Source organism: Nyctereutes procyonoides, unplaced genomic scaffold, assembly GCF_905146905.1.
Source record: "Nyctereutes procyonoides isolate TBG_1078 unplaced genomic scaffold, NYPRO_anot_genome, whole genome shotgun sequence".
NCBI classification, from domain to species: domain Eukaryota; kingdom Metazoa; phylum Chordata; class Mammalia; order Carnivora; family Canidae; genus Nyctereutes; species Nyctereutes procyonoides.
In genome coordinates this window covers 9811884-9837053 of record NW_026575043.1, presented here as the reverse complement: position 1 = coordinate 9837053, position 25170 = coordinate 9811884, and the positions used below count along the sequence as shown (strand labels likewise).

The following is a 25170-nucleotide window of genomic DNA, read 5'->3' as shown; positions in this document are numbered from 1 at the left end:
CTGCACTAGCATCCTACGGTGACAGATGGGAGCTACTCTTGCAGTGAGCACAGCACGACACAACACACAGCTGTGTGATCACTACAGTGCACCTGAAACTAATGCAACATGTATGTCAACCACACTTCAACTACACAAAAAAACCAAGATTATGCTGGGGTGTTGGGAAGAATGCTCTCCCTCAGGAACAGGTATTAAATAGGTCTTTTATGTTCTTTCAATTTGTATTTCAATAAAATACAAATCAGAAATGTTAGAAGATACAAAGGACATTTGTCCAACTATTTATTGCTGATTTAGAGGAAAGCTACGGGTTTTTATATAGTGAGCCCGAAACCACTCACCTACCTGAAGACATCTTCTTTTTAACCATCCCAATCATGTTTCAGTTCCATAATACTATCTCTAGACAGGGCTGTTCATAATATGGTATGGGCGGCGTTAGCGTGATTTACAGAAAGTGGAGTATGTTGGCTCACTTTCAAGTTAGTTAATGGGAGGTTAAGAGTGTGTTTCAATGGAAAGAGTATAGTGACACCACCATTACATGTGAGTAGACCAGATCTTAGTTTTATTACCTTCCAAATCGTATCCATTACTTGGGTTTTGAAGCGTATTTTGAATGTCCAAACAGACAACAGAAAGACCTCCCACCCACTGAATTCCATTCTTTTTTTTTTTCCAGGTTAATTTTTTGTTTCCTGTTTCCAATATATTATTCAGAAGTGTTTGTGGGTGTTCTATTTTTTTTTTTTTTTGGCCTATCTGAAAATATTTTGCCCTTATATTTGACCAAATTCGGCTGAATATAAAATTGTAGGATTAAGACCATTTTCACTTTGAGGACACTGCTCTACTATTTTAAGCACGTGATGTTACAAATTCAAAGTCGGATGCTAATCAGATACCTGTTTATTTGTGGCAAACAGCTTTCCTCTCTCTGAAAGCATTCAGGATTTTGGCTTTGATGTCCTACAATCTCACTGGTATTTGCCAGTGAGTGGGCCCCTTAAAATTTCCATTTTAAGGCCAGAGTCTTTCTCTGCACGTAGGAAATGTTCTTCTGTCACTCCTTTGATATTTCTTGCATGCTGTTCTCATCTTCTAAGCTACTGCTCCTACAATGGCACTTGTGAGCTAGCTTGATTCAAGTCTCTGCACTTCTGTACTGACGCTTGGAGATCTCAGTTCGCTAACCCGACTATCATCTATGTTTTTTCAGCTGCTCAGTCCACAGAATTTTATTTCACCAACCATGTTTCTAAGTTTTAAAAATGCAATTTCATTTTTCCTTCAGGATATTGCTTTTTGTAATCACCTCTCTGTTTCAGGGACTAATATATTTGAGGTCTATGCGCCTGATGATGACTGGTTAGCTCTATTTGGGAATGAAGGCCTGTATGTAAAGATTTAGTTAGAAAATATTTCAGGAGCTCATGAAAGAAGGCCTATTTTCCTGAATAGTATGCCAATTCCGAATGTAAAAGCTCACACAGGAGAGAGAAACATGGACAAATGGGCAACACTGTGGGTTTTCCACTAGAGCTGTATTTCTCAAAATCAGGTGTGTAAGATACCATCATCACACTGTGGGGGTTTGGGACTGTTAAACTGAAAACACTATGCTCCTTTCCAAAAAGTTACCACTTTCTCTCAACCATGTTCAGTGTAAACCATTCTCTCACCTGCTCCATTTGTCTAAATATTGGAGACACCTTGTAAAATAAAAATAAAATTGTAACACTTACCAGCTGTAGTATTGGTTGGAGTTCCAAATGTGAAAGTGGCCTTTGTTGGCTGCTCCGATTCCTTCTCAGATGGTTTTGCCATACTGAAACTAAAGGTGGACTTTGAAGAACTCTCATCTTTGGTTTGCTCTGAATTCCCAAAGGAAAACACTGGTTGACACTTTGGCTCTTCACTGTCAGCTTTCTTCCCAAACACCAGAGAAGTAGAAGTGACTGGCTCCTGCTGTTTCTCTTCTGTCCTTCCCAAAACAAACAATGAGGCAGATGGCAGAGGGGCAGGTTCTATACCACCGAAAGTGAACCCTCCTTTGGCGGCAGGCATTTCTTCTTTTTTTGCTTCTGTCGTCTTACATGTGAAAGGAGCCACTGAAACACTCTTGGTTTCTATGGTTCCAAAGCTGAAGCTGCTCTTATTCTCGGAGGTCACTGTGGTGTTAGTAGCAGCAGGTGTGGAGTTAATAACACCTGTACCAAAGCTGAAGCCTACAGATGAAGATTTAGGCGTTTCCTCTTTCTTTTCTGGCTGTCCAAGATTAGACACCCCAAACTGAAATGGAGCTAACGAAGTTGTATTACTTAAACCAGAAGAAAGTCCAAATTTAAAATCATTATCATTCTTATTGTCTTTTTTAGCTTCTTCAGGTTTAGACTCAGATGAAACTCCAAATTTAAAATCTCCTATTGGTTTAGAAAATTTAAAGCCTTCACTCATGGAGTTTGGAGCCTCAGAATCTGAAGACACTCCTATTTTGAAGCCTCCCTGATCTCCAAACTTAAAATTTCCAGTGCTTGTTAAAGTCTGAGAAGGCCCAGAAGAGGATGATGGGATACCAAATTTGAAGGATGAAGCTGCTGGGTTTGAAGATGAGGAAGATGTGCCAAAGCCTTCAAAATATAAAAGACATCGAATTAATGTTATCCTCTCAAACAAAATGTACCCCTGAAAAGCAAAGGGACAAAAGAATAACAACTCTGGAAAGGCCTTTGAAGAGTTATCAGAAATGGCCATAAAACATGAACCAGCTGCCCAAAATTCAGCAGGAGAATCACATCTTAGTCCTCACAACTATACATACTGACATACCACTTTTCATCCATGACACTGGCCGAGATCAAACAAATTTGATAAAACAGTGTTGGTGAGGAGTCTAGAACTAACAGACACTTTATACATTACAGGTAGATGTGTAAATTAGTACAAAATTCAAGGAAAGCAACTGTCAGTATTTACTAAAAATTACAAACACACGTATCCTTTGACCCAGCAATTCTACAGCTAACTATGTACATACGTATTTATTTATTTAAAAGAAAGGCGGACTGCCACATGCAGGGCCTCATTTGGATGTGTCTGGATGGAGCCTTGGAAGCTTTACTGTCCTATATTTTCCTACAAACGGACCTTGATAGCTTGTCTGGAGGTCCTAGCAGGGAAGCACAACTACTCGTATACCCTTGAGCACACAGCTTGGGAAGGGTTGTATGTGGAGATGTGAGGGGAGGAGGGGACACCGCCTAGCCAGCCAGAAGATTGTCCTTACATCCTAAGTCTTTACTTTTTTTTCCCCTAAGTCTTTATTTTGAAGATAAACTCACAAACATGCAAAATGCCACATGCAATCCCAGGCAGCTGTGAATGAAGAACAAAGATGTGTCCAAGCTAATCTACAATAAAAATCAAGGGAGCAGAAAGGCAGTATGATATACAACATTTTCTAACAAAACAGAAGGAAAGAAGAATACACAGAATAAGAAAATATTTGCTTGTCATATGCATAAAGAAACTTTGGAAGAGTTTTAAGAAACTAACCAGTTATTACCTCTGGTGGGGGAGGAAAGATGGAAAATGAACCAATGGGAACAAGAGGTAGACTTTTCACTGTGAATCCTGTCATAATTAGAGTTTGAAATCTTGTGAATAAATTTGTTATCGAACATTAAAAAAGAAAACTTTACCATCAAAGAACCAAAAGAACTGCATGAACAGAACCAGTACTTAAAAAGACAAACAACAATATGTTGACAAGATTAAAGTCTTAGTTTCCTAGTACTTCAATGTAGCTGAGTAAACTAGAAATGAAGTAACTGATTGGCTCAAAACAGGAATCATTCAAGGGTCAAGACATTTATCCATTACTTTGCCTACCCAAGTATAGAGACAAATGACAGCCAAGCTTTAAAAGCCCTCTTATCTTCAAACTCTGCCCCTTTAGAGACGACCCATTCCTTTCTTTCCCTAAGAAACTGAAAAATTATCAGAATTTGAGAAGCAAGCAGTATTCCACACGGTCTTTAAATATCTTCAGTCATATTAGACAGAAAGCTGAAAATGAAGGGGCCAGAGACTGTAATTAACTTATCACCTCTGCCTCAGAGAGACAGATTTGAAGGTATGGTGATTACAGTACAACAGGTAAAGAACAAAGAAAAACGGCTACATAATGACCTCAAGAGGACTGGAAAGTAGTGATCTTCTAAAACACCCAAATGCAGTGTTTTGTTTTTTGTTTTTTTGTTTTTTTAAATTTACTTTCTGGGAGAGAGAATGAGAGAGGGCACAAATGGGTGCAGGGGAAGGGCAGATGGAGAGAGAGAATCTCTTCAAGTCGATGGCATGCTCAGTGCAGAGCCCCAACACAAACGAAGAGTCAGACACTCAGGCGCCCCCTCCCCACAAATGCAGTGATTTTCAAACCAGTTGTGTGTCCCTTTAGCCATGTGATTAATTTAGTGGGTTCCAACCAACATTTTTCTTCTAAAATGAAAAAGAATCTAAACAGGGTGACTTAAACATACTAAAGGGTAAATACTGGTTTGTGATACTTTTCTTTCAATCATATAGACAAATACCATGTGCATGTGGTAAGTCACAATGTAAAAGTTTACTGACTGGTTTCCACTCAATGTTTGAAAGCCGCTATCCAGGACATGGTTACAAGCTGATGAAGCTTGGCATTCCTTTTCTAATGCCCTCATGGTCTCCACCTTAGAGGCCTCCTCCCTTACAGATTATAATGTTTCTCATCTCTCTCTCTGATTGTTCCTTCAGATCTAAAATCTCTTTCCTGGCTTTTATCAAAATTTTGACTGAATTGTACCTCATATGAAATACTCAGTAAGTCACAGAGGACTATGAAGACTTGAAAAACTTGGCCTCCAGAGGCAGTTTAGAATGAATTGTTTTTAGAGGTTCTTCCTTTATGAAACAAAATATGAAGAGAATTCTTTTTCTGGGACATTCTCTGGGAAACCAAAGCCCAAGTCTAGATTACTTACAACAAAGTTCTCGGGGCATAAATTCCCAGTCAGATAAGAGTCAGGAAGCCAAAGGTTTGTTAACAGTTAAAAACAAATTATCTGCAACTCTCTCCGAGTCAATGCAAGACAGAATAACCCCTTACCAGCTGCAGAAAAAGATACCTCACTGCTGACACTGAAATCACTTATCTTTACAGTAACTCTGAGAGCTGAGCTAAAAGTATCCAGAACATTATCTCATTTTACATGAATTTTCAATAGAGAATGAGCAATTTTAAAACTGAACGTGTTTGCAAATATTTCACTTTAAAATGGCAGTACAATGAGGCACTGTACCAACGCCTTACCTTTAAACTCAGATTTCGTTCCGGGCTTTGCACTCTCACATGCCACACATTTGGTAGCATCTGTTTTATTCTGCACCAGGCAGATTTCACAGTCCCAACTGCCCTCGGGTTTCTTGAACTTGTCTAACCCCAGGCAGCTTCCAGATGACAGAGAGGCAGGGACAGTGCTGCTACTTGAAGCAGGTACCAAACTTCCTAAAAAAAAAAAAAATAGTGAGGAAACACATAAAAATTCTAATTCATATTTATGTCACTATCTTAAGGCACCATTAAGTCTATATGTTCCATTAGTGTTTCCTATTAAGACAAAGTGCCAGAAATACAAACTTTACACTGTTAAAAACAGTATAGATAGTTCAGATTTCTTTTAATCTTAAAAATAAGTAACTCACATTCACCTTGCCTAGTGACGAGCTCCCTCTTAACCCAAAATGTGAATAATTGTGGTTTAAAAAAAAAAAAATGCTGAGAAATCAGAGACTAAAAGGTCCTTAAGAATCTTTTTTTTGTCCTTAAGAATTTTTGTCAAATCTCTTCAAACAGCACAGCATTTTAACATATAAATTATAGGCAATATCCTAACACATAAAATACATAGCCACAGACCACTTTAATTTCAAAGGCCAGGTCTCTGCCTTTGAAATATCATTTTGGCACAGAATTTCCTGCCATTGGTTAGAACCCAGTCATTTAACAGACACTTACTAGAAGTACCATAATATACCACAGTACTAAGGATATAAAGATGAATGAAATGCTGCTTAACTTCTGAAAGTGCTAACGGTCTAAAAAGGGGGAAAGCAAAACAAATGTATAATAGCACCATCACCAAAATGCAAAGTGATAAATGAGAAAAGAAGGAAGAGATGACTAAGGGGCAAGAGAAGAACCAATTTACAGAGGTGACATTTAAATCTTTATGCAGAACTAGCAGGTTTGTAGGGAGTGGAGGTGGCATGGGAAGGACGGCTCCACAAAGCCATCATGAAGCAAGTGCGTTACTACAAATGGAGCCATCCATTCTGGCCATCTCTACACGTTCTCCATGTCACCTCTCCCAACTACCTGGTGTCTCTTCCACTGTCATGTTCTCTCTCTTGCCAAGAAAACTGCTTCCTGAGGTTCCATTTTCAGTCCACTGTCCTCACAAGTCTCATCACCAACAAAACCACTTCCTACCCTGTACCTGTGGCCAGCGCACCTGAGCTTCAGCTCTGTGGTCTCCCTCTTAGCTGCAGTACCCCTGGCCAGCTGGACAGCGAGGCTGGATGGCTCTGCCTTCTGCACGTTTCTCCCATCCGTTCCATTCCCTTTCTGAACCTACTAGCACTGCCCTATGTCAAGTGGCCCTCAGCTCTTGCTTGCATAACTTGTTGAGGCCTCCATTCTCATTCCCTGAAGTCCATTCTTCTAAGAAGCAAAATCAGTGCCATGTAGTTTTGGGTTTTCCTCCCCAGTCCCTCCTTTAAAAGATTAATGGTGGGCAGCCCGGGTGGCTCAGCGGTTTAGTGCCACCATCGGCCCAGGGCATATGATCCTGGAGACCTGGGATCGAGTCCCATGTCGGGCTCCCTTCATGGAGCCTACTTCTCCCTCTGCCTCTCTCTCTCCCATGAATAAATAAAATCTTTAAAAAGTAAATGAAATAAAAATAAAAATAAATAAAATTAAAAATTAAAAATTAAAAAAATAAAATAAAATAATAAAATAATATAAAATAAAATACAATATTAACTGTTCCAAAGTTTTGTTCCTGCCACTCCCCATAAGCTAACAGAATGGTTTCGTTCCTGCCACTTCCCGTAAGCTAACAGAGTTCAGTTTTAGGCCAGTCCCTCACTTCACATCCATCTCTGCTCCCATCTCTTATTTGAAAACTAGAGCCTAATGACTCCCAAATTTGTATTTCCAGCCCTGAACACGCATGTGTAATGTATCTAAAGGCTTTGCATTTATGTGCCAACTTCACACCTTCAAATCAACCATGTATTATTCTACATCCTGATTTGACTCCCTTAGTATCTCCATTGCCATGATCTTTGCCCACATGTACTCCTGATACATCCTCATCTGTCCTCTGGTCTCCAAATTTTGTTACCTTCAAATCTATCCTCCAAAAAGCCACGAAGCAATTTGTCAAACATACAAATTTAACTGGATCACTCCTCTGCTTATAATGATGGTTCATCATTTACAAGATTGAAGCTGGACTGCTTGAATAAATTTTTGAGCTTCCTTTATTTGTGGAAGGAATTTACTTTCTAACTCAGTTTTATTCTCCCAATCAACTCAGAATTAATTTTGGTTTCTTCCACAAGCAAAGGTTTGCTTTTTTATTTACTTCTTTTTTTAGGTGAGGAGGAGGAATGCCACATAGAAAAAGAAAGTTATTTCAGAATGAAGATTCTGAAATCTTATTCTTGTGGACATGTCCAGTAAGAATTAGAAATAAGGCTCACCTCTTGTGTTCACACATTGGGTATACAGGTTAACAAATCAAGAACTTTCCATTGCAGACATAAAAACTATATATCCATGAATAATGCAATAAAAAAGTAAGTATGATTCCGATAATATTCTTAACATTTTTACTTAGTACCCATGTTACCATATATCTATACCAAATAATTATATATTATAAAAACAGCAGAGTCCTTTCCAGTTGTGAATTTCCAATAACTTTTTCAAATTAGAACAGAGAAACAAAAAACTCAAATCTAACTCCATGTTTTTTACTGCCAAGTTAGATTCAGTAATTTACTATCATTGCAACATCTTGGCAGAGACCACACAGGTATAGGTATCACCATTAACATTCAACAACGGTCTTTTCACAAAGCAGTATTGTCTACTTCCTGGTGAAACCTTCTCTGGAATGACCACTTGCCATCCTCACTTCTAAACAGAGATAAAGTGGTGGTTGTTTTGGGAACAACTGTCCCTTTTAAGATCTTTCAGCTTCTGTATTAGTCAACTTTGAAAATGATCACGAAGAACAAGTAGTTTCTGACAAAAATATATGTAAAAAAAAGAGGTACAAGTATATATTGGGCTGGCTAATGCACCACCTAAGATAAAACACAGATCCAGCCTCAGGCAAGTCACTTGACCTCAAGATAGCTTAGGCAAATGAAGATGTATGAGGAAATGCTCATCCTGACACATTACAAACATTAAGGTGGTTCTTAGCAGACAATACATTTAAAATGTCCTACCAAAATAATGAGCAAACTTTTCCCAAAGAGCCATACACGTACCTGGTTTCTCAGACACACAGGACACACATTTACTGTCTTCTCCATTATTAAAAACACAGCATACTGGACACTCCCAAGATCCCACAGGCCTTTTAAACTGATCTGCAAACCCTAAGGCAGCAGTGGTCACAGTGCTGGTGGCCGATGAAGCAGCCGCAGTCACGGCGCTCTCTGAGGCTGCAGGCAACGTAAGGACTCGCTTAACACCAGTCCCAGGCTTCGGTGTTTCACAGGCCACGCATTTTATCGCTTCGGGTTTATTCTGCACTAAGCACGTATCACAATCCCAAGTGCCTACTGCTGGTTTAAATTTGTCTCCGAAACCTGTCCCTGATGCAGAAAGAGCTGATTTGTCACTTTTACTTGGTGTTCCAATTCCAGTTTGTTTATTAGCATTATCTTTTGGCGGCAATTTTGTTGCTTGGCAGGCTACGCACTTGCTGTCTGTAACTTTGTTCTGGAGTAGACAAGTATCGCACTGCCATGATGATCCAGCTTTTAAACTTTCCCCAAACCCGATGCCACTAGAAGAAAAGCTACTTATTGCTGGTCTTGTATAAACAACTGGGCTTGTGGTAGTAGGCTGAGCAGCAAGAGAATCTGCCTTTGGTGATATGAAACCTGTAAGGAGGGAAAGAGGAGAGTGTAAGGAAAAAAAAAGTTAAGGAAGCTTCCTAATCAGAACATGATCTGAAATGCTATTATTGGGAGAACATATATTTATATACATTTATACAGTTACTAAAATTCAACATGGACTACTTAAAAGTAGAGTTTTTACCTAAGCAATATTTAATAACCATGTAATTAATAAGTGACACTTAGGCCTCATTAAAATTCTTTAAAAGATGTTTTGTTTACAGTTTATCACCTTTTTCCTTTAGGAATTTCTACTTACTATAATTCAACCAATATCTAATTTGAGGCTTTAATTTGTAGTATTTTACTGACACGTACCACTGTCATCCATGTTTTTACAACACTCTGCTTTGCTACACGAATATACAGTACATTCATAGCCTTCCTCCCTCATCTATTTTTTCCTTCAGGTGTTCCTGGCTATGCCAAATGTCTTCAACATCTATAGTATTTGAATTTTGTCCAGTTATAATCCACAATTGTGGTATCCTCTACTTTCAGTAAAAATCAGCAGAGTTGCATAGGTACACATATTAGACAGATGTCCCTCCAAAGTACAATGGAGTGGTAGGGATTGGTTTTAATTATACTAAGCTTATACAGAACTTTAAAATGGTAGTGGTTCAATGAGAATTATAATGACAAATTCCAACAGAGATTAACCAAACCATCTGGCAAGCCCTAGAAATAACAGAAATGATGAAGACCCAGTCTACTCGGGCAGAGCATGAATTCATGCTACTCAGAAACATGCCCATGGAATGTTAACCAAACCCTACTTCAAACAAACTGTCTCAAACAGTTCTCCTTTAACATTGTAAGTATACATTTTTGTAACCACTATGTACTTAGACAATTAAGGTTATTCACACAGAACCACGGAACAACAGGAGTTGAAAAAAAGTCTTCATGCTACCGAAACTGCTGTCATTGAATTGGGTTGATTCACTCCAACTTTATTCTTGAGAATGACCTTCCTTCCAATTCTTTACCTTGGACCAATTAATCTTTGTTTTATATATACCAACAAACTCAGTGACCTGTTTGTCCAGCTTTTAACACCAAAGGAAAAAAATTGCAGGGTAAGATAGAACAGAAGACTATTAAGAGATCTTCTAGTGCTACAATTAACTCAATCTTGAGCTAGTTTTAGCCAAAAGGCAAAACACGCACATACTTCAGTACTCCCAGTGGTCTAAAATGTACTATCTTGTTAATGATTGATCTGCATCACTAAGGTTAGCACAACTGTAACAGTAACTATCTCAAGTAACTATCCTTTCCTTCACCTTTCTCAGGTTTTCCTAATTTCCCTCAAAAGAACACAGGACTCCTCCAAATTCTTGCTATTTAAGGAAAACTGAAAGGGGGAAGGGCACCATGAATGCAGAGATCAACGGTAGGAATGCAAGGCCTCTCTACTACTCAGTTAATTCTAGCCCAGGCACTCTGGAGTGCTGCCTCAACTATGCCAAATTGTCTAAGTTACTGGGACTCTTGTAGCCAGAATACTCATCTCTAAGATGAGAAAGCCACACCAAAGAAACCTAATCCTCCTAAATCTTGTTGTAGAAGCCAATCTTACCTGAAAATTCTTATTCAATTAGACACAAACACATCTTATCTGTTCAGTAAATCTAAATTCTCTCTGAGCAACTAGATCACCTTATAAACACTTTTACATTCCTACAGCAGACATCACAAATGGAGTTGTAGCCGTCCCGATTTTCAAACTGAAAACTTATTCCTACTTGAGGACTTCTAGTCACTGCCTTCAAGTTATTTCTATACGCTCACAAATCCTGTTTCAAGCCAGCCCTGTCCCTTACATATACCTATGTTAGATTCAGCAAATGTTTTCTTTCTGCATGGCCTTGTTTTAATAGACCACAACTGAGCAATGATCTAAGAACAAGGTGGTTCAACATTCTCAGAGAAAGGTAATGTCCAGGCATATCAATCAGGTTTGTTTACTATTATTTTCCATATTAGTCCATCTCTTCTAAAAGGCAATTCATTTTCTCCTTCTACACTTCACTTCTTTTCTCCTGTTATACTTGCCTCTTAAGAAATTTCATATTAAGACAGTCCTTGAATTCTAAAGGAGAATTCCTAAGGTATTTACACCAAAAGAATTACATCTGACTACATCTACTTTCAAGTCAATAATTTTTTAAAAACTTAAAGTATACCAAAAATGACTTTAAAATAGGATCACGAATTTGTAATTAAGATATTAGAGTATTTCAAAGATAGCTGTTATCTTACCAGGACTTTTGAGAACATCTAGGACACTTCCTTCTTTCAGGGTTTTTGCAGGTGTAAAAGGGCCCTCAAAATCTTCATCTGGCTTCTTCTTACAGCTTGTACTTTTCACTGCACTGATATCTTGAGCTGCAATTTTTTTAATTGTAAAAGACATCATGCTAAGAAAATGCACTGGATCAAGTTAAATGTATTAAAAGATCTTTCAAAGCCAATTTGGACCAACTTCAAAAACATCATGAAAAAGTCACTGTAATTCAAAGATAATAAACAAATTTACTTAACAGTACAGGGTTAGTTTACCTTATAAGAAAGTAGAGATACTATTTCCCATACTGTACACTGTACATTCTTCCCCTCCAAAAAGGCAAATAGTATAAACTATAATTGTTACCCAGTGAATTAACTGGTAATCAAGAAAATCAAACTGAAACACTGGAGAAGATATGACCAAGAGCAAGCTCATAAACTGCACAAAATGTGTTTCTGCTTATACAACTTATAATATTGAGCAAAAAAAACCCTTAACAAGGAGTACTCAAACTGAGCCAGTTATTTCATTTCTAGAAATTCATCCTATGATTCAAAGTATCCTTCAGTTATCATACTGAAAACATGGATGATAAATGCTCACTATGGGACTGAGTATACCAATCAAAACACCGGCATGGTGTAGTGCTAGGCAGCCACAGAAACCATCCTTAAATGCATAGTTCCAGATAAAGGCAAGTTAGAAAGTCCAGAACATTTTGAATGAGACATCTAAAAAGTAATGGTGGCTGCTAGTGATGAATGGCTTTTTACTGCTGCTTCTTTTTAGGTTTCCTAAACTTTCCAAAATGAACATATATTAAATAGGAAATCTATATTTTCAGTATGAAAATAGCTTTGTAGTTATATTTTTAAGGGAGAAAGTTTGTTTACAGATGAAAGTATGTGTGGTATTGTTTCAATACAACCTCATATTGGTGTATTGTTGTGCATGAGAAGGGAAGGGGGAATGAGAGGAAGAGAAACAATATTAGTCAAAAAAACCTAAGTGTTGAAGCTGGGTAAAGAGTACACTGGAATTCAGTCTGCTAGATCTGGAAATGTTTGAAATTTTTCCATAATAAAATACAAATAACCAAGTTTTTTAAGTGCTTGCCAATTTAAAGGAGTGGGTGAAGTAGTTTCAAAAAATCCTACCTACCCCTATACCCCTATCTCATGCCATAAACAAAAATTTACCCAAAATAGATCAATGAGAACATGAGAACTAAAACCGTAAGAGTTTTAGAAGAAAACTAAGGAGGTATTATCTTCATGACCATGGATTTGGCAATGGATTCTTAGATACGACTTCAAAAACAAAAGCAAAGAAAAAAATTATACTATCACATCAGAAACCTTTGTGAATCTAAAGGTGAAAAGACAATTTACTGAATGAGAGAAATTATTTGTAAATCATATATCTGATAAGGATGTAGTCTCCAAACTATATAAAAAGGCTTAGATCTCAGCAACAGAAAAATAAACAACTTAAAAATGGGCAAAGGACTTAACAGACATTTCTCCCAAGATTAAAGGACCAAGAAGCACTTGCAGCACCATTTGTCATTAGAGAAATCCAAGTCAAAACCACAACGAAGCATCACTTCATACACACTAGGATAGCTATAAACAAAAAATGAAAACTAAGCATGATGAGAATGTGGAGAAATTAGAATCCTCATACACTGCTAGTGGGAATGTGAAAGGAGTCAGAGGTTGAGAAAAATAACTTTGTGGTTAAAAGTTACACTTAGAACTACCATTTGACCAGCAACTCCAGTTCTAGATATATACCTCAAAACACTGAAACTAGTATTCAAACAAATACATGTACATGAATATTCATACCAGCACTGTGCACAACAGCCAAAACCTGGAAACAGCCCATATATCCATCAATGAATGAACAGAAAAATTACGGTATATCCATACAATGGAATGTCATTCAGCCATAAAAGGAGTGAAGTATTGGTGCACCTAGTTGGCTCAGTCAGTAGAACATGTGACTCTTAAACTCAAGGTTGTGAGTTTAAGTCCCATGTTGGGCATGGAGCCTACTTAAAATAAAAAATAAATTAAAAAAAAAAAAAGAGTGAAATACGGATACATACTATAACGTATAAACCTTGAAAACAGTTAAGTAAAAGAAGCTAGGTGCAAAAAAAAAAAAAATCACATTGTATATTCCAGAACAGGTACATACATAAAAACTAAACACCACTGACGGTTGCCAGGAAGTGGGGAGAGAAGAGATACAGAACTACTGTTTAATAGGTACAGGCCTCCTTTCAGGGAAATGGGTATTTTGGAACTAGACAGACTGTGGTAGTTGCACAGCATCATGAACATACTAAACACCATGATTTATTTCATCTTACGTTAATTTCACCCCAGTAACAAAAATACACAAGACACAAAACACTGTGCTGTGTCAAAACAAACCATATGGGACACATGGGTGGCTCAGTGGTTGAGTGTTTGCCTTCAGCTCAGGTCATGATCCCAGGGTCCTAGGATCGAGTCCTGCATTGGACTCCCTGTAGGGAGCCTGCTTCTCCCTCTGCCTGTGTCTCTGCCTCTCTTTCTGTGTTCTCTCATGAATAAATAAAATCTTAAAAAAAAAAAAAAAAAAAGCATATACTTGTAGCACTTTTTGTCTATCCTTCTTTAGAATCAAAACTGAATTGCTTTTAGTAACTTAAGGTAAATTTTAAGGATACCTTGCAGTATACTCAAACTAACGGAAAAAGAAGATTATGAAAAATTAGCTCCTGCCACAAAGTAATAATGACTTACACATTTTCAATTTTTTAATGACAAAAGTGGTGAAAATCATTCCCATAATTCTATATATGTCACTCCTAAAAAATGACTTAAAAATCTGGATAATTAAAAAAAAAAAAATCTGGATAATTTCCCCAGATGTGATGAAACACAAAAGTTGTCTTAACAAACTGCTGCTTATCCAGTTACCATTAGTAATGCATTAGCAAAAACCAGGAAGGATTTTCATGCCTTTCCTCATAACCAGGCATGAAAATGGTAATTTGTAGAAGTTTATTCCTTTATGAATTCAGTCACATTGAAGAAAAAAATCTTGTAAAAAGTTTACCTGAAACATCCTTATTTTCTCTAATTCCTGCACCCCTGCATTTGCTATTTATCTGAATAAAATGTCCTTGCTCAAAAATTCTTGACTTGAGTAAATAACTTAACCCAGATGATTCTCCACTTCCTAAATAGCAAACACTTGAAAAAAAACTACCACTATCACAACAAAATCCTAGGATTTAATTATCTAATGACTCACTTCTTTCCCTCAATTACACCCATTCCTTGAGTCCAGAAATTATGAGTCACTATTTGCAAGGCCAGCATAATCCTTGTACATAAAGGTTGTGAACCGAACACTAAGCCTAGAGATGGAGTTGACTGCAATTACAACTTTACCTCAATAAGAATGTAGACAACCCGTGAATTTCTTAGAGATTTCATTTACAATAAACTGCCACCTTAATTAAACTAAGACAATGGACACATCTGCTGCCATGACTATCCCTATCATAACCAAACTATAGCATTTCCATTTAGTAAGCTAAATGTTTCTGTGAATAGAGACAAAAAATATTGTCAAGGGTTGATACTAGCTCCTATTTGCTTTCTAGAGCTAATTTCATTCAAATGAAAGAATTTAGAAGAACTGCCAAAGACTAAAGAACTTGAAATACTAACCTAATATAATGCAACTATTTTTATGTAAAAACGTGTGAGAAGTTTTTACTTACCTGAACTACTACTTGTAATTGGTTCTGAAATACTACTAGAGCTAGAAAGTTCTGTGGTTTTTGCAACAGGCACACTGAATGTAAATCCAATCTGTAAAGAGAAAATGTATCTTTTTAAGTCTGTCTAGTTTTAAACAAATAATAGCTTTTTCTTATTCCAAGTTAAATAAATCTCCCGTTATTCCAGCTTTTTGTATTTTACAATCTCTAAAATTGAGATGCTTCTCACAATAGTGTGTGTGTTAAATCAAACAGCATTTTTCATTTCTTAGGTTTTTTTTTTCTTTTTCATTCAAAGCAGTACATAAGATAATTATATGCTCCTAAAGCTCAGTTCTGGATTTCTAAATACCATTTTCTAATAATATGAGACTTGATAGACAATGGACAGGTTTCAGGCATGCGGTAGGGAAATTACAAAATGCTCTGGAATATCCAGCTGTGTCAGAAAACAAGAGCACAGTGAAAAAGAGAAGGCAACATGTAAAAACGATATGCATGCCAAAAATGCATGGGGCAACTTGAACATTTAAACTTATTATTCTCCCCAAAATATTTCTTTAATTATGAAGAAACGAATACATACTATGAGGCTTAAAACCCCAAAACTTCTCCAGATTAAAGGCAATTCAAGAAACATGTTAACCAGATGCCATGCAATTCAGCTGATTAGGTCTTAATCTTAATTGGATCTAGACTCAAGAGAAACAAAATAGTAATTAAAAGGACAGTCTAGGGCAATGAGAAAATCTGAATATGGCCTACATTAATATTATATTATGTTAAATTTCATGGATAGGGTAACTGGACTGTGGGTATGCAAAGAAATGTCCTTTTTCTTAGCGGACATATGGAAAAGCTGTGTTTATATCTTAACTTTCAAATGGTCATGAGAAAATATATATGCTTATATGTATAAAGAGTGGAAAATATACAGGTGTTCACTCATTCAAGTTTTCTGTACACTGAAATTTTTTTTAATTGGAAGAAAAATAATAGTATTTCTTAGCACCAATGGCACCTTGGGTTTGATAAAAATACAGTATGCTTCTGAAATCAATCATTCCTTGCTTGCTACTTACCGATGATGGAGGTAGTACATCTGCCTCAGTAGATTTTACAATTGGAGATGAAAATCGAAACATGGGGCTGCCAGTGCTATTTGGAGAGGTCATTTGTACCTGGTTTTCCAAATTATTAAAATAATACAAAAAGATTTTTAGAAAAAAGAAACTGACAGTAAAATAGACCTTAAGCAAATTATTTCAAAGAAGCCAAACACAATTTCCTTCTAGATTTAAAAAATCATTTGTTAAGGGGCCCCTGGCTGCCTCAGTCAGTGGAGCATAGGACTCCTGATTTCGGGGTTCTGTGTTCCAGTCCCCACTCTGGACATAGAGATTACAAAATAAGATCTTTTCTAAAAATAAAAATCACTTGTTAAAACTTCTGAAAAATAAACTGTAACTGTTATAAAATCTGGCTTCTCCTTGGGAGAGGAGTATACACTATTTAGAGGTGTATATATCTGACTAAAGGAAAAAAATACCACCTATAAGAATATGTTCAGAAATAGTAAAATTCAAGACAAAAGCATAAAACATTTCAGGAGCAGTTAATCCTACCTGAGAAATAAAAACAAAAGTCCATTCTTACCCCCAAAAAGCATCTTAATTGGAAAAAATGTTTGGAAACAAACTTATTACAGTGATCAGTCACTAAGGCACAGCATCAGAATTAAAGAGCACTCCTTTATAACAAATTTTAAAAAGCAAAACACCATTTCCATTTTTCTCTTATTTTGAGTTATTTCCATAGTAGGAACTTATCATTGCTTTCAACAGAATATTAGATTTTTCTTAAAACAACAAAAATCACCCCTATATCTACAATGGTTTTGTACCTTGTTTGTTAATGATTGCGAAGGACTAATGGTTGCTGGAGAGGAAGTTGTGATCACAGAGGAACTAAAATTGAAGGTAGGCAGTGAAGAACTGGTGATGGGTAGAGAGATTTTCGGCAATACTGGTACTTCCGTTTCCTAAAACGCAACATGTTTCATGTCATTCTTCTATCCCTACTTATTTTCAAGAAGAACTGATATAGTAACACATAAACTGAGAATAGGGAGAAGTTAGCACCACACAGTGTTAACAATGTGGGCTCCAAAATCAAAAGAACTCAGCCAAGATCTGAATGCCAGCTGTGCCACCACACACGGTGGCTTTGTGAACCTAACTGCCCTCAGTACCAATTTACTAAGGGCTGAAAATGAGAAAATACACTAGCTGTATATTAATATAAAACAAAGTTATATATGGGTTTGGCGTATAAAATAAGCATATAATAGACATCAGTACTGATGAGTTTGGTGAAATGCCTGGTTTTTTACCCCAAGTCTTAGTCTAGGTTGAGGGCAACAAGAGTCCTGACTCTGGCTAATGGTAGACGAGTTGGTTATCTGACCAATGACCTGACAGATAACAATCGTAAACTCTGAACAAAATAGAAAGAAATAAGCATGTGAAAGAAACTGGAGAGTGACCAGAAGCAAGCAGAAACTGTAGAGATTAAAAAACACTTGGAAAAAGCGAGGGGCACTGACTGAGCTTCCTGTCCTCTATGAGCTGGTGCCACTGCATAGTTGAAAGTCTGAAGAAAAAAAAAACAGCAAATCTGTTCACTGAGGAGTCAGAGGATGGACTAGGTGACCATAACAACTAGAAAGTGAGGGGAAAGTGCAGGACTGAGGAGCATATAAACCTGCATGTGAAACGTCCGGGTTTCTAGCAGACATGTAAGTTGTTCGTGTATAAAGCAGACGCCAAGAAGCCAACTTAGGCTGAAGAGCTCCAGCTGCCACCCACCACAAATGAGAGAGTCTGACTTAAGGTAAATTCCCCGCCAACTAAAGCTATCTGAATATTTCAAATGGACATCATTTATGGCACAGCAATCACACCTCTGTAAAATCAAGCCCTCTCCCCAAAGGAAAAATAAAGATGCTTTCAGATTAAAAAAAAAGAAAAAAACTACAAAAAAAAAAAAAGAAAGAAAGAAAAAAACCTAGGACAAGCTGTTGCCATAAAACCTGCTCTACAGGTTCTTCAGGGTGAAGGGATAGGACACCAAATGGAACTCAGGTTTCCTGAAGAAATGAACAGTATGTCAGCAAACACAAACTTTCATTTCCCTTAATTTCTTTAAAATACATACAACTGTATAAAGCAAAAATTACATGCTGTGATTAGCCAGCCTATCTAATTTTAATACAAATGACAAGAATAATCTAAAATACCAAGGAAGAGGGGAGGTAAATCAAACTAATAAAGTTGCAAGATTCTTAAATTTTACAGGAAGTGGTACAATATTAACACAAAGTAGAATTTGAAATTTAAGGATACATATCATAATCCCAAGACGAACCACTAAGTAACATGAAGAGGTAGAGATAAAAAGCAAAGTAATAAAATGTAATTCTAACAAATAATCAATTAACCAAAAGAGGGCAGCTTTCAAAAGGAACAAAAGAAACAAAAAACAAATGGGAAAACTAGAAAACAAAAGAAAAATGGGAGACTTTAATCCAACCACATAATTACATTAATTATAAATACTTTGATTAAAAGGCAAAAAGTAGGTAAAAGGCAAAATTCACCTATATATTGTCTAATAGAAACTCACTTTTTTGAAAGATTTTATTTATTTATTCATGAGAGACAGAGAGAGGCAGAGACCTAAGCAGAGGGAGAAGCAGGCTCCCTCTGGGAAGCCTAATTAGGAACTTGATCCCAGGACCCTGGGATCACAACCTGAGCCAAAAGCAGACACTCAACCACTGAGCCACCCAGGCGCCCCTACTAGAAACTCACTTAAAGATATGGGTTAGGAAAAAAAAAAAAAAAAAAAAGATATGGGTTAGAAGCAAATGGATGGGAAAAAAGATACAACCTGCAATTCGCAAGCCTAAGAAGGCTTATTCTACTAACACAGTGGCTGGCTATATAAATACCAGTACAGCAGATTTCAAGACAAAGAATACTCCCAAAGATTTTTTTTTTTTAAAAGAATATTTAGGGATGCCTGGGTGGCTCAACAGTTGAGCACCTGCCCCTGGCTCAGGGTGTGATCCGCGGTCTCAGGATCGAGTCCCACATCGGGCTCCCTGCCTGGAGCCTGCTTCTCCCTCTGCCTACGTCTCTGCCTTTCTCTCAATTAGCAATAATTGCACCTCAGATAAACCTCATTGGCTACGATACTGCCACTGCGCAAAGCTCTGCCTTTCTCTGTCTTTCATGAATAAATAAATAAAAATTCTTTAAAAAAAAAAGAATATTTAGTAATATTAAAGTAAGCAACCAGGGAGGCATGACAGATGTAAGGCATATGCTTAAATGAGGGCTTCAAAGTATGTAAAGCAAACATTGACATAAGGACATTCACGAAATGAAAGGGGATAGTTTTAATTCCTATCTCTCAACAATTTAATAGACTAAACAGACACACTCCACACCCTGAAAAAAATTCAGTAAGAATAAAGATCTAAGAAATACTATCAGTCATCTGACACCTTATATTAACACTATACCAACAACCATAAAATACAGACTTCAAAAGATTCTTCAAGCAGACCATATGCTGGGCTACCAACAAGTCTCAATATATTTCAAAACATTAATATCAAAATTAAATAGTTCTAAATAATCCATGGATCATATAAGAAACCAAAAGGAAATCAGAAAAATACATAAAAACACTACTCTAAATCTTCTAGAAGAAAACACAGGGATTACTTTGTGGCCTGGGGATAGACAAAGTTTTTTTTTTTTTTAAGATTTTATTTATTCATGAGAGACACAGAGAGAAAGAGAGAGGCAGAGACACAGGCAGAGGGAGAAGTCGACTCCATGCAGGGAGCCCGATGTGGGACTCGATCTCAGGTCTCCAGGATCACATTGGCCGAAGGCAGGCGCTAAACCACTGAGCCACCCAGGAGTCCCAACAAAGATTTTTTAGGATAGAAAGAACAGTAAAAATAATTGAAAAGGCGGTGGGGGGGGGGGGGGGAGTGGGCAGTGGGTTTAGTTCAAAGAGCATGCAACTCTTGATCTCCCAAGAGAGTTATGAGTTTGAGCCCCACGTTGGAGGTAGAGATTACTTAAATATAAAATCTTTAAAAAATAATTTTTTAAAAAAGATAAATTCAGACTTCATAGAATTTAGAACATCTGATGATCAAAAGATACTGTTAAAAAACTGAATATGGAGACGCCTGGGTGGCTCAGAGGTTTAGCGCCGGCCTTCAGCCCAGTGCATGATCCTGGAGTCCCGGTATCGAGTCCCATACTGGGCTCCTTGAATGGAGCCTGTTTCCCCCTTTGCCTGTGTCTCTGCCTCTCTCGCGCTCTCTCTCTTTCTCGGTCTCTCATGAATAAATAAATAAAATCTTTAAGCAGCCAGACTAGGAGAAAATATTTATAAGACATGTATCTGACAAAGTACTTGGATCCAGAATCTATAAAGAACTCCTATAACCTGATAAGACAACAACTCAATTTTTAAAAGGGCAAAAGGGGCAGCCCAGGTGGCTCAGTGGTTTAGCGCCGCCTACAGCCCAGGGCGTGACCCTGGAGTCCCGGGTTCGAGGCCCACGTGGAGCTCCCTGCATGGAGCTTGCATCTCCCTCTGCCTGTGTCTCTGCCTCTCTCTCTCTTTCTCTGTGTCTCTCGTGAATAAATAAATAAAAATCTTTAAAAAAAAATAAATAAAAGGGCAAAAGATCTGAGGATACTTCAAAAAGGAGGTAATAAGCATATGGCCAAGAACACAACATTACTGTCTCAGGGAAAAGCAAAATTACAACGAGATAGCACCATATACAAAGCAGAACGGATAAAATTAAAAAGAGGACTACTTATTAATAGTAGAATTAAAGAAATGCCCATATGCTGTTGGTTAGAGTATAAAATCTTACATTCATTTTGGGAAAGTTTAGCAGTTTCTTAAAAAGTTAAACCCGTATCAGGGGGGCCTGACTGGTTCAGTCAAAAAACATGAAACTCTTGATCTTGGGGTTCTGAGTCTGAGCTCCATCCACATTGGGAGCAGAGATTACTTCATAAATTTTTTTAAAAAGTTAAAACACATATCAGAAAATGTAGCTCCTCCACTTTTAGGTTATTTGCCCCCCAAAATCAAGCAATTAAATCTCCCCAACTCGGGCAGCCCCGGTGGCGCAGTGGTTTAGTGCCGCCTGCAGCCTGAGGTATGGTCCTGGAGACCCGGGATCGAGTCCCACATCGGGCTTCCTGCATGGGGCCTGCTTCTCCCTCTGCCTGTGTCTCTGCCTCGCTCTCTCTGATTAAATAAATAAATAAATCTTTAAAAAAAAAAATCTCCCCGACTCAGTCATATTATATAATCATATATTCTGTATTGATGAGCTTCTTCATTATAAAAACCAAACTGGTCCCGGGTTAAGATCCCAAACGAGCGCCCCCCCCCCAAAACCAAACTGGTATCATAGTAGAGGCAAAATACCAAATGCTTAGTGATTAACAGAGTCCTTACAAATTTTGAGATCTAACAAAAAATGAGATAAACCATACTTCTACTATCTCATAATGCAAACTGGGTTATTTACAATATAAAGTTCTGTTAACCTGAATGTTTTAAGTAAATCAAAATATACCAATCCCTGCTACATACCAATAGTACCGGAGATGAGTATAATTTGTTTACACTCCACTAAAATTAAAATTACTTCCGTTGATCTATCCCAAAAGCCGACTAAGATACCCACAAAAATGAATATTCTATCCTTTATCGAAAGTTCCTATGAACTTTAACTGAATTAAGAACAACTAGTGGTCTAAACATTATTCGTCATCTGAAATAAAAACAGCACTGAATACAAAATAAGAAAGCATCTACCCAAAACCTATTCTACCTAGATTTTAAAAACACAGGGTAGGCAGAACGTTTGGGGCAGCCAGCCACCCCTCTTTCCTCAGAAATACAGAGACTCTAACTCCAGTGTGGAACAGAACTAGAGACAGGAGCTGAGTGAGGCATCCCGGGATGCAAGCTGGCAGTTGGCCAGAATGGAGAGGGGGCCCAGAGAAGGGAAGAGGTGATAAAGAGGCCTGGAGGCTTACTTTCATAAAGCTTCTCATCACAATTAGTATGCCAAAGTAACAAGAGCAAAAGTAAATCAATAAATTTCCACCCCCTCCTAATATCTTGATACAGTGAAATCATAGTAAACACCCATCTCTAAGACAGCCAAAATTAGCTACAGTGACCTGAACTTCACCTAAAGATCTTAGGAATATATTCTTAAAAGTTGAAACTGAAGGGAAACAAGCAGAATTCACAAATCTGTTATCTGGCAAACACCAAATAAAGATGTTTTCCTCATACAGGGATAAAGTTTAAATAAAAGACAGCTTAAAGACACAACTTTTACCAAGAAATATAAAAGCTCATCTAAACAACAGGCTGTATAATAAGCTATACTACTCAGATACTCATTTCTTTATGCATACAAAAAGCAAGACAAATAACCCATTTTAGAGGTAACTTAATCAAGTCTACATAAAGAGCTTCAATAAAATAAAATCGGTTTGCTAAGAAACATACAAAATGTTATATGCTGTATCATTACTGGCATTCAAAACCTTTTCTTTCAAGACGGTAGAATACATTAATACATTCCTTCCCTTCCCAACACTCCAGCAGGAGAGCAACAAGGAGAACCTCAAGACCAGCACCTGAGCTGAGACCCTAGTATAATGCCACATACCACAAGACAGGCGAGGGGGGGGGGGCAGAAAGTCCCAGCTGCCAAAGAAGTAATGGTTCTGAGGCCTTCACAAGGCACAACTATAGAATTGCTAAGCAGGAAAAGGGGAGAGAAAGGAAACGAAAATGAAAGACTGCCTACTCTAAATAAACTTGGGAAACATACCAAGAGACTAAGAAGGAAAGTGATACTAACTCGAACAGTAATTTCAACCAAAACATGACTTTAGAGTTAACAGGAACTGTTACAGAAAATGTTTAAAAAATCTAAAAACTCCTAAAAAACTCATGAGTCAATGAAGTAACCAATGAAATTTTAATTAGAAACAGACAAATGGAAGCATTATGTATCAAGACTTAAATGATCCCATTAAGCTGAAATTCACTTGTAAAAAGATTGAAAGGAGGTCTGCATGCAACTCAAAGTATTTAGAAAATAAATAGAGCAGCCTATAGAAAGAAAAGTTAATCTTTGATTAGTCCTCATGTTCTTCAAACTTTCATTTTCAGCATACAGAAATCTTTTAAAAAAATCTTCTTAATGAAAGAAATAATCCATAAAAAATGGATAAAGAGAGAAACCCCAAATAACCAAGGAACTCAGAAGAGGTCTCCCTCCCTTATAAACAGGTAATGCAAAATAAAACTCCAATGGCTTAACACTTGACAACTTCATATCCACTGCCTTGGCAAAAACTTAAAGAAAAAAATCAAGTATTCATAAGGAAAAAGAAAAAGCATATTCATCTACTGTCATGTGGAAGGAAGTATTCAAACTACCTTCAGGAGCAAGAGAGCAACATTTAATAGTGTGAAGATGTGTATCATCCCCTAAAACCCAATAATTTCAGCCTAGAGAACACACTGCACGTGTGCCGAGGCAGACATGCATAAACATTCACCTCCGCATATATTAGGAATCAACCCACAGGGACACCTGGGTGCCTCAGTGGTTTAGCGCCTGCCTTCGGCTCAGGGAATTATCCCAGAGTCCTGGAATGGAGTCCCACATCCAGCTCCCTACAGGGACCCTGCCTCTCCCTCTGCGTCTTTCATGAATAAATAAGTAAAATCTTTAAAAAAAAAAAAAAAAGGAATCAACCCACATGCACCTTGCAGAACAGAGGGTGCTAAATTTTCAGACTGGACAAATGTGTTAACAGTGAAATTATACAACTTGCAATTTTTTTCATAACACTGGTAAATTTCACAAATGATATGAAGAAAATGGTAAGTGGTAAGAACACACACAGCATTAATTCATTCATAAAACAGGCAAATCCTAACAATACGGTAATATTCCAAAGGTCAAGTAATTTCAATTCTAATTCTCTTATTTGAAGAATTATGGTTTTTTAGTGGCATCCATGGAACTTCAGGTCTGAGGTTAGGTTTCCTGTGTCATCACAGTGAAGGGAAGCATTGAACACACAGACATGCATGTGCACTCACACTGGGGAGGGACTGTTCCAATAGCAGACTAGTCATTCTTGCGCTGAGTCTCCCCCCAAGCCCCACCCCTCAGGGTCTCCCACCACCACCACACCAAAGCTTTCAATAAACTTTAAGAACATGAAGGATAGAACCTTACCTCCTCCTCTGGAGGTTTAGATGCAACAAAGCGCGTTCTCTCTCGTCTCATCTTGCCGCCTCCACTACCTACTCCAGAAGATAAACCATTGGCTGCAGACATACTGAAATTTGGGTAAGAAAAGCCACTAGGCAAAGAAAAAGAAAATTAAAACAAATGATATATTACTCTGGTCCGTAACTTGTTAACTAACTGAAGACCTAAAAATTAGAACTGCTAACAAAAAAAGAAATATACAACCGAATGTTATTTTAAAAGCTGACAGATTTGTGTGTATGCATAGTTTTTTAACATTCTTAATCTTCAAAAAAAAAATAAACAAAGGCCTTATAAGTGAAATATAAAGAAGCTTAGCTATATAAAGACATTACCTTTCTTGTTCTCTAGTTTGTCCTGGTGTCGCAGGTTTTTCATATCCAGTCTAGAACAAAATGAGCACACACC

At 37.4% G+C, this 25170-nt stretch overlaps 1 protein-coding gene and 1 pseudogene across 1 annotated transcript in view; both read right to left on the bottom strand.

The window, feature by feature from the left end:
• The window catches only part of NUP153 (nucleoporin 153), a 71699-nt gene that overhangs the window by 9151 nt on the left and 37378 nt on the right, over positions 1–25170 (bottom strand). Inside the window, exons 10-18 of the mRNA XM_055322737.1 lie at positions 25098–25147; positions 24727–24853; positions 17236–17373; positions 16415–16513; positions 15333–15423; positions 11518–11643; positions 8611–9231; positions 5354–5548; positions 1749–2633 (exon numbers count right to left, since the gene is read on the bottom strand). Coding sequence (XP_055178712.1) covers positions 1749–2633; positions 5354–5548; positions 8611–9231; positions 11518–11643; positions 15333–15423; positions 16415–16513; positions 17236–17373; positions 24727–24853; positions 25098–25147 — 2332 coding nt within the window. The remainder of the gene's footprint in view (positions 1–1748; positions 2634–5353; positions 5549–8610; positions 9232–11517; positions 11644–15332; positions 15424–16414; positions 16514–17235; positions 17374–24726; positions 24854–25097; positions 25148–25170) is intronic.
• On the bottom strand, positions 19541–19608 carry LOC129508425 (U4 spliceosomal RNA; annotated as a pseudogene).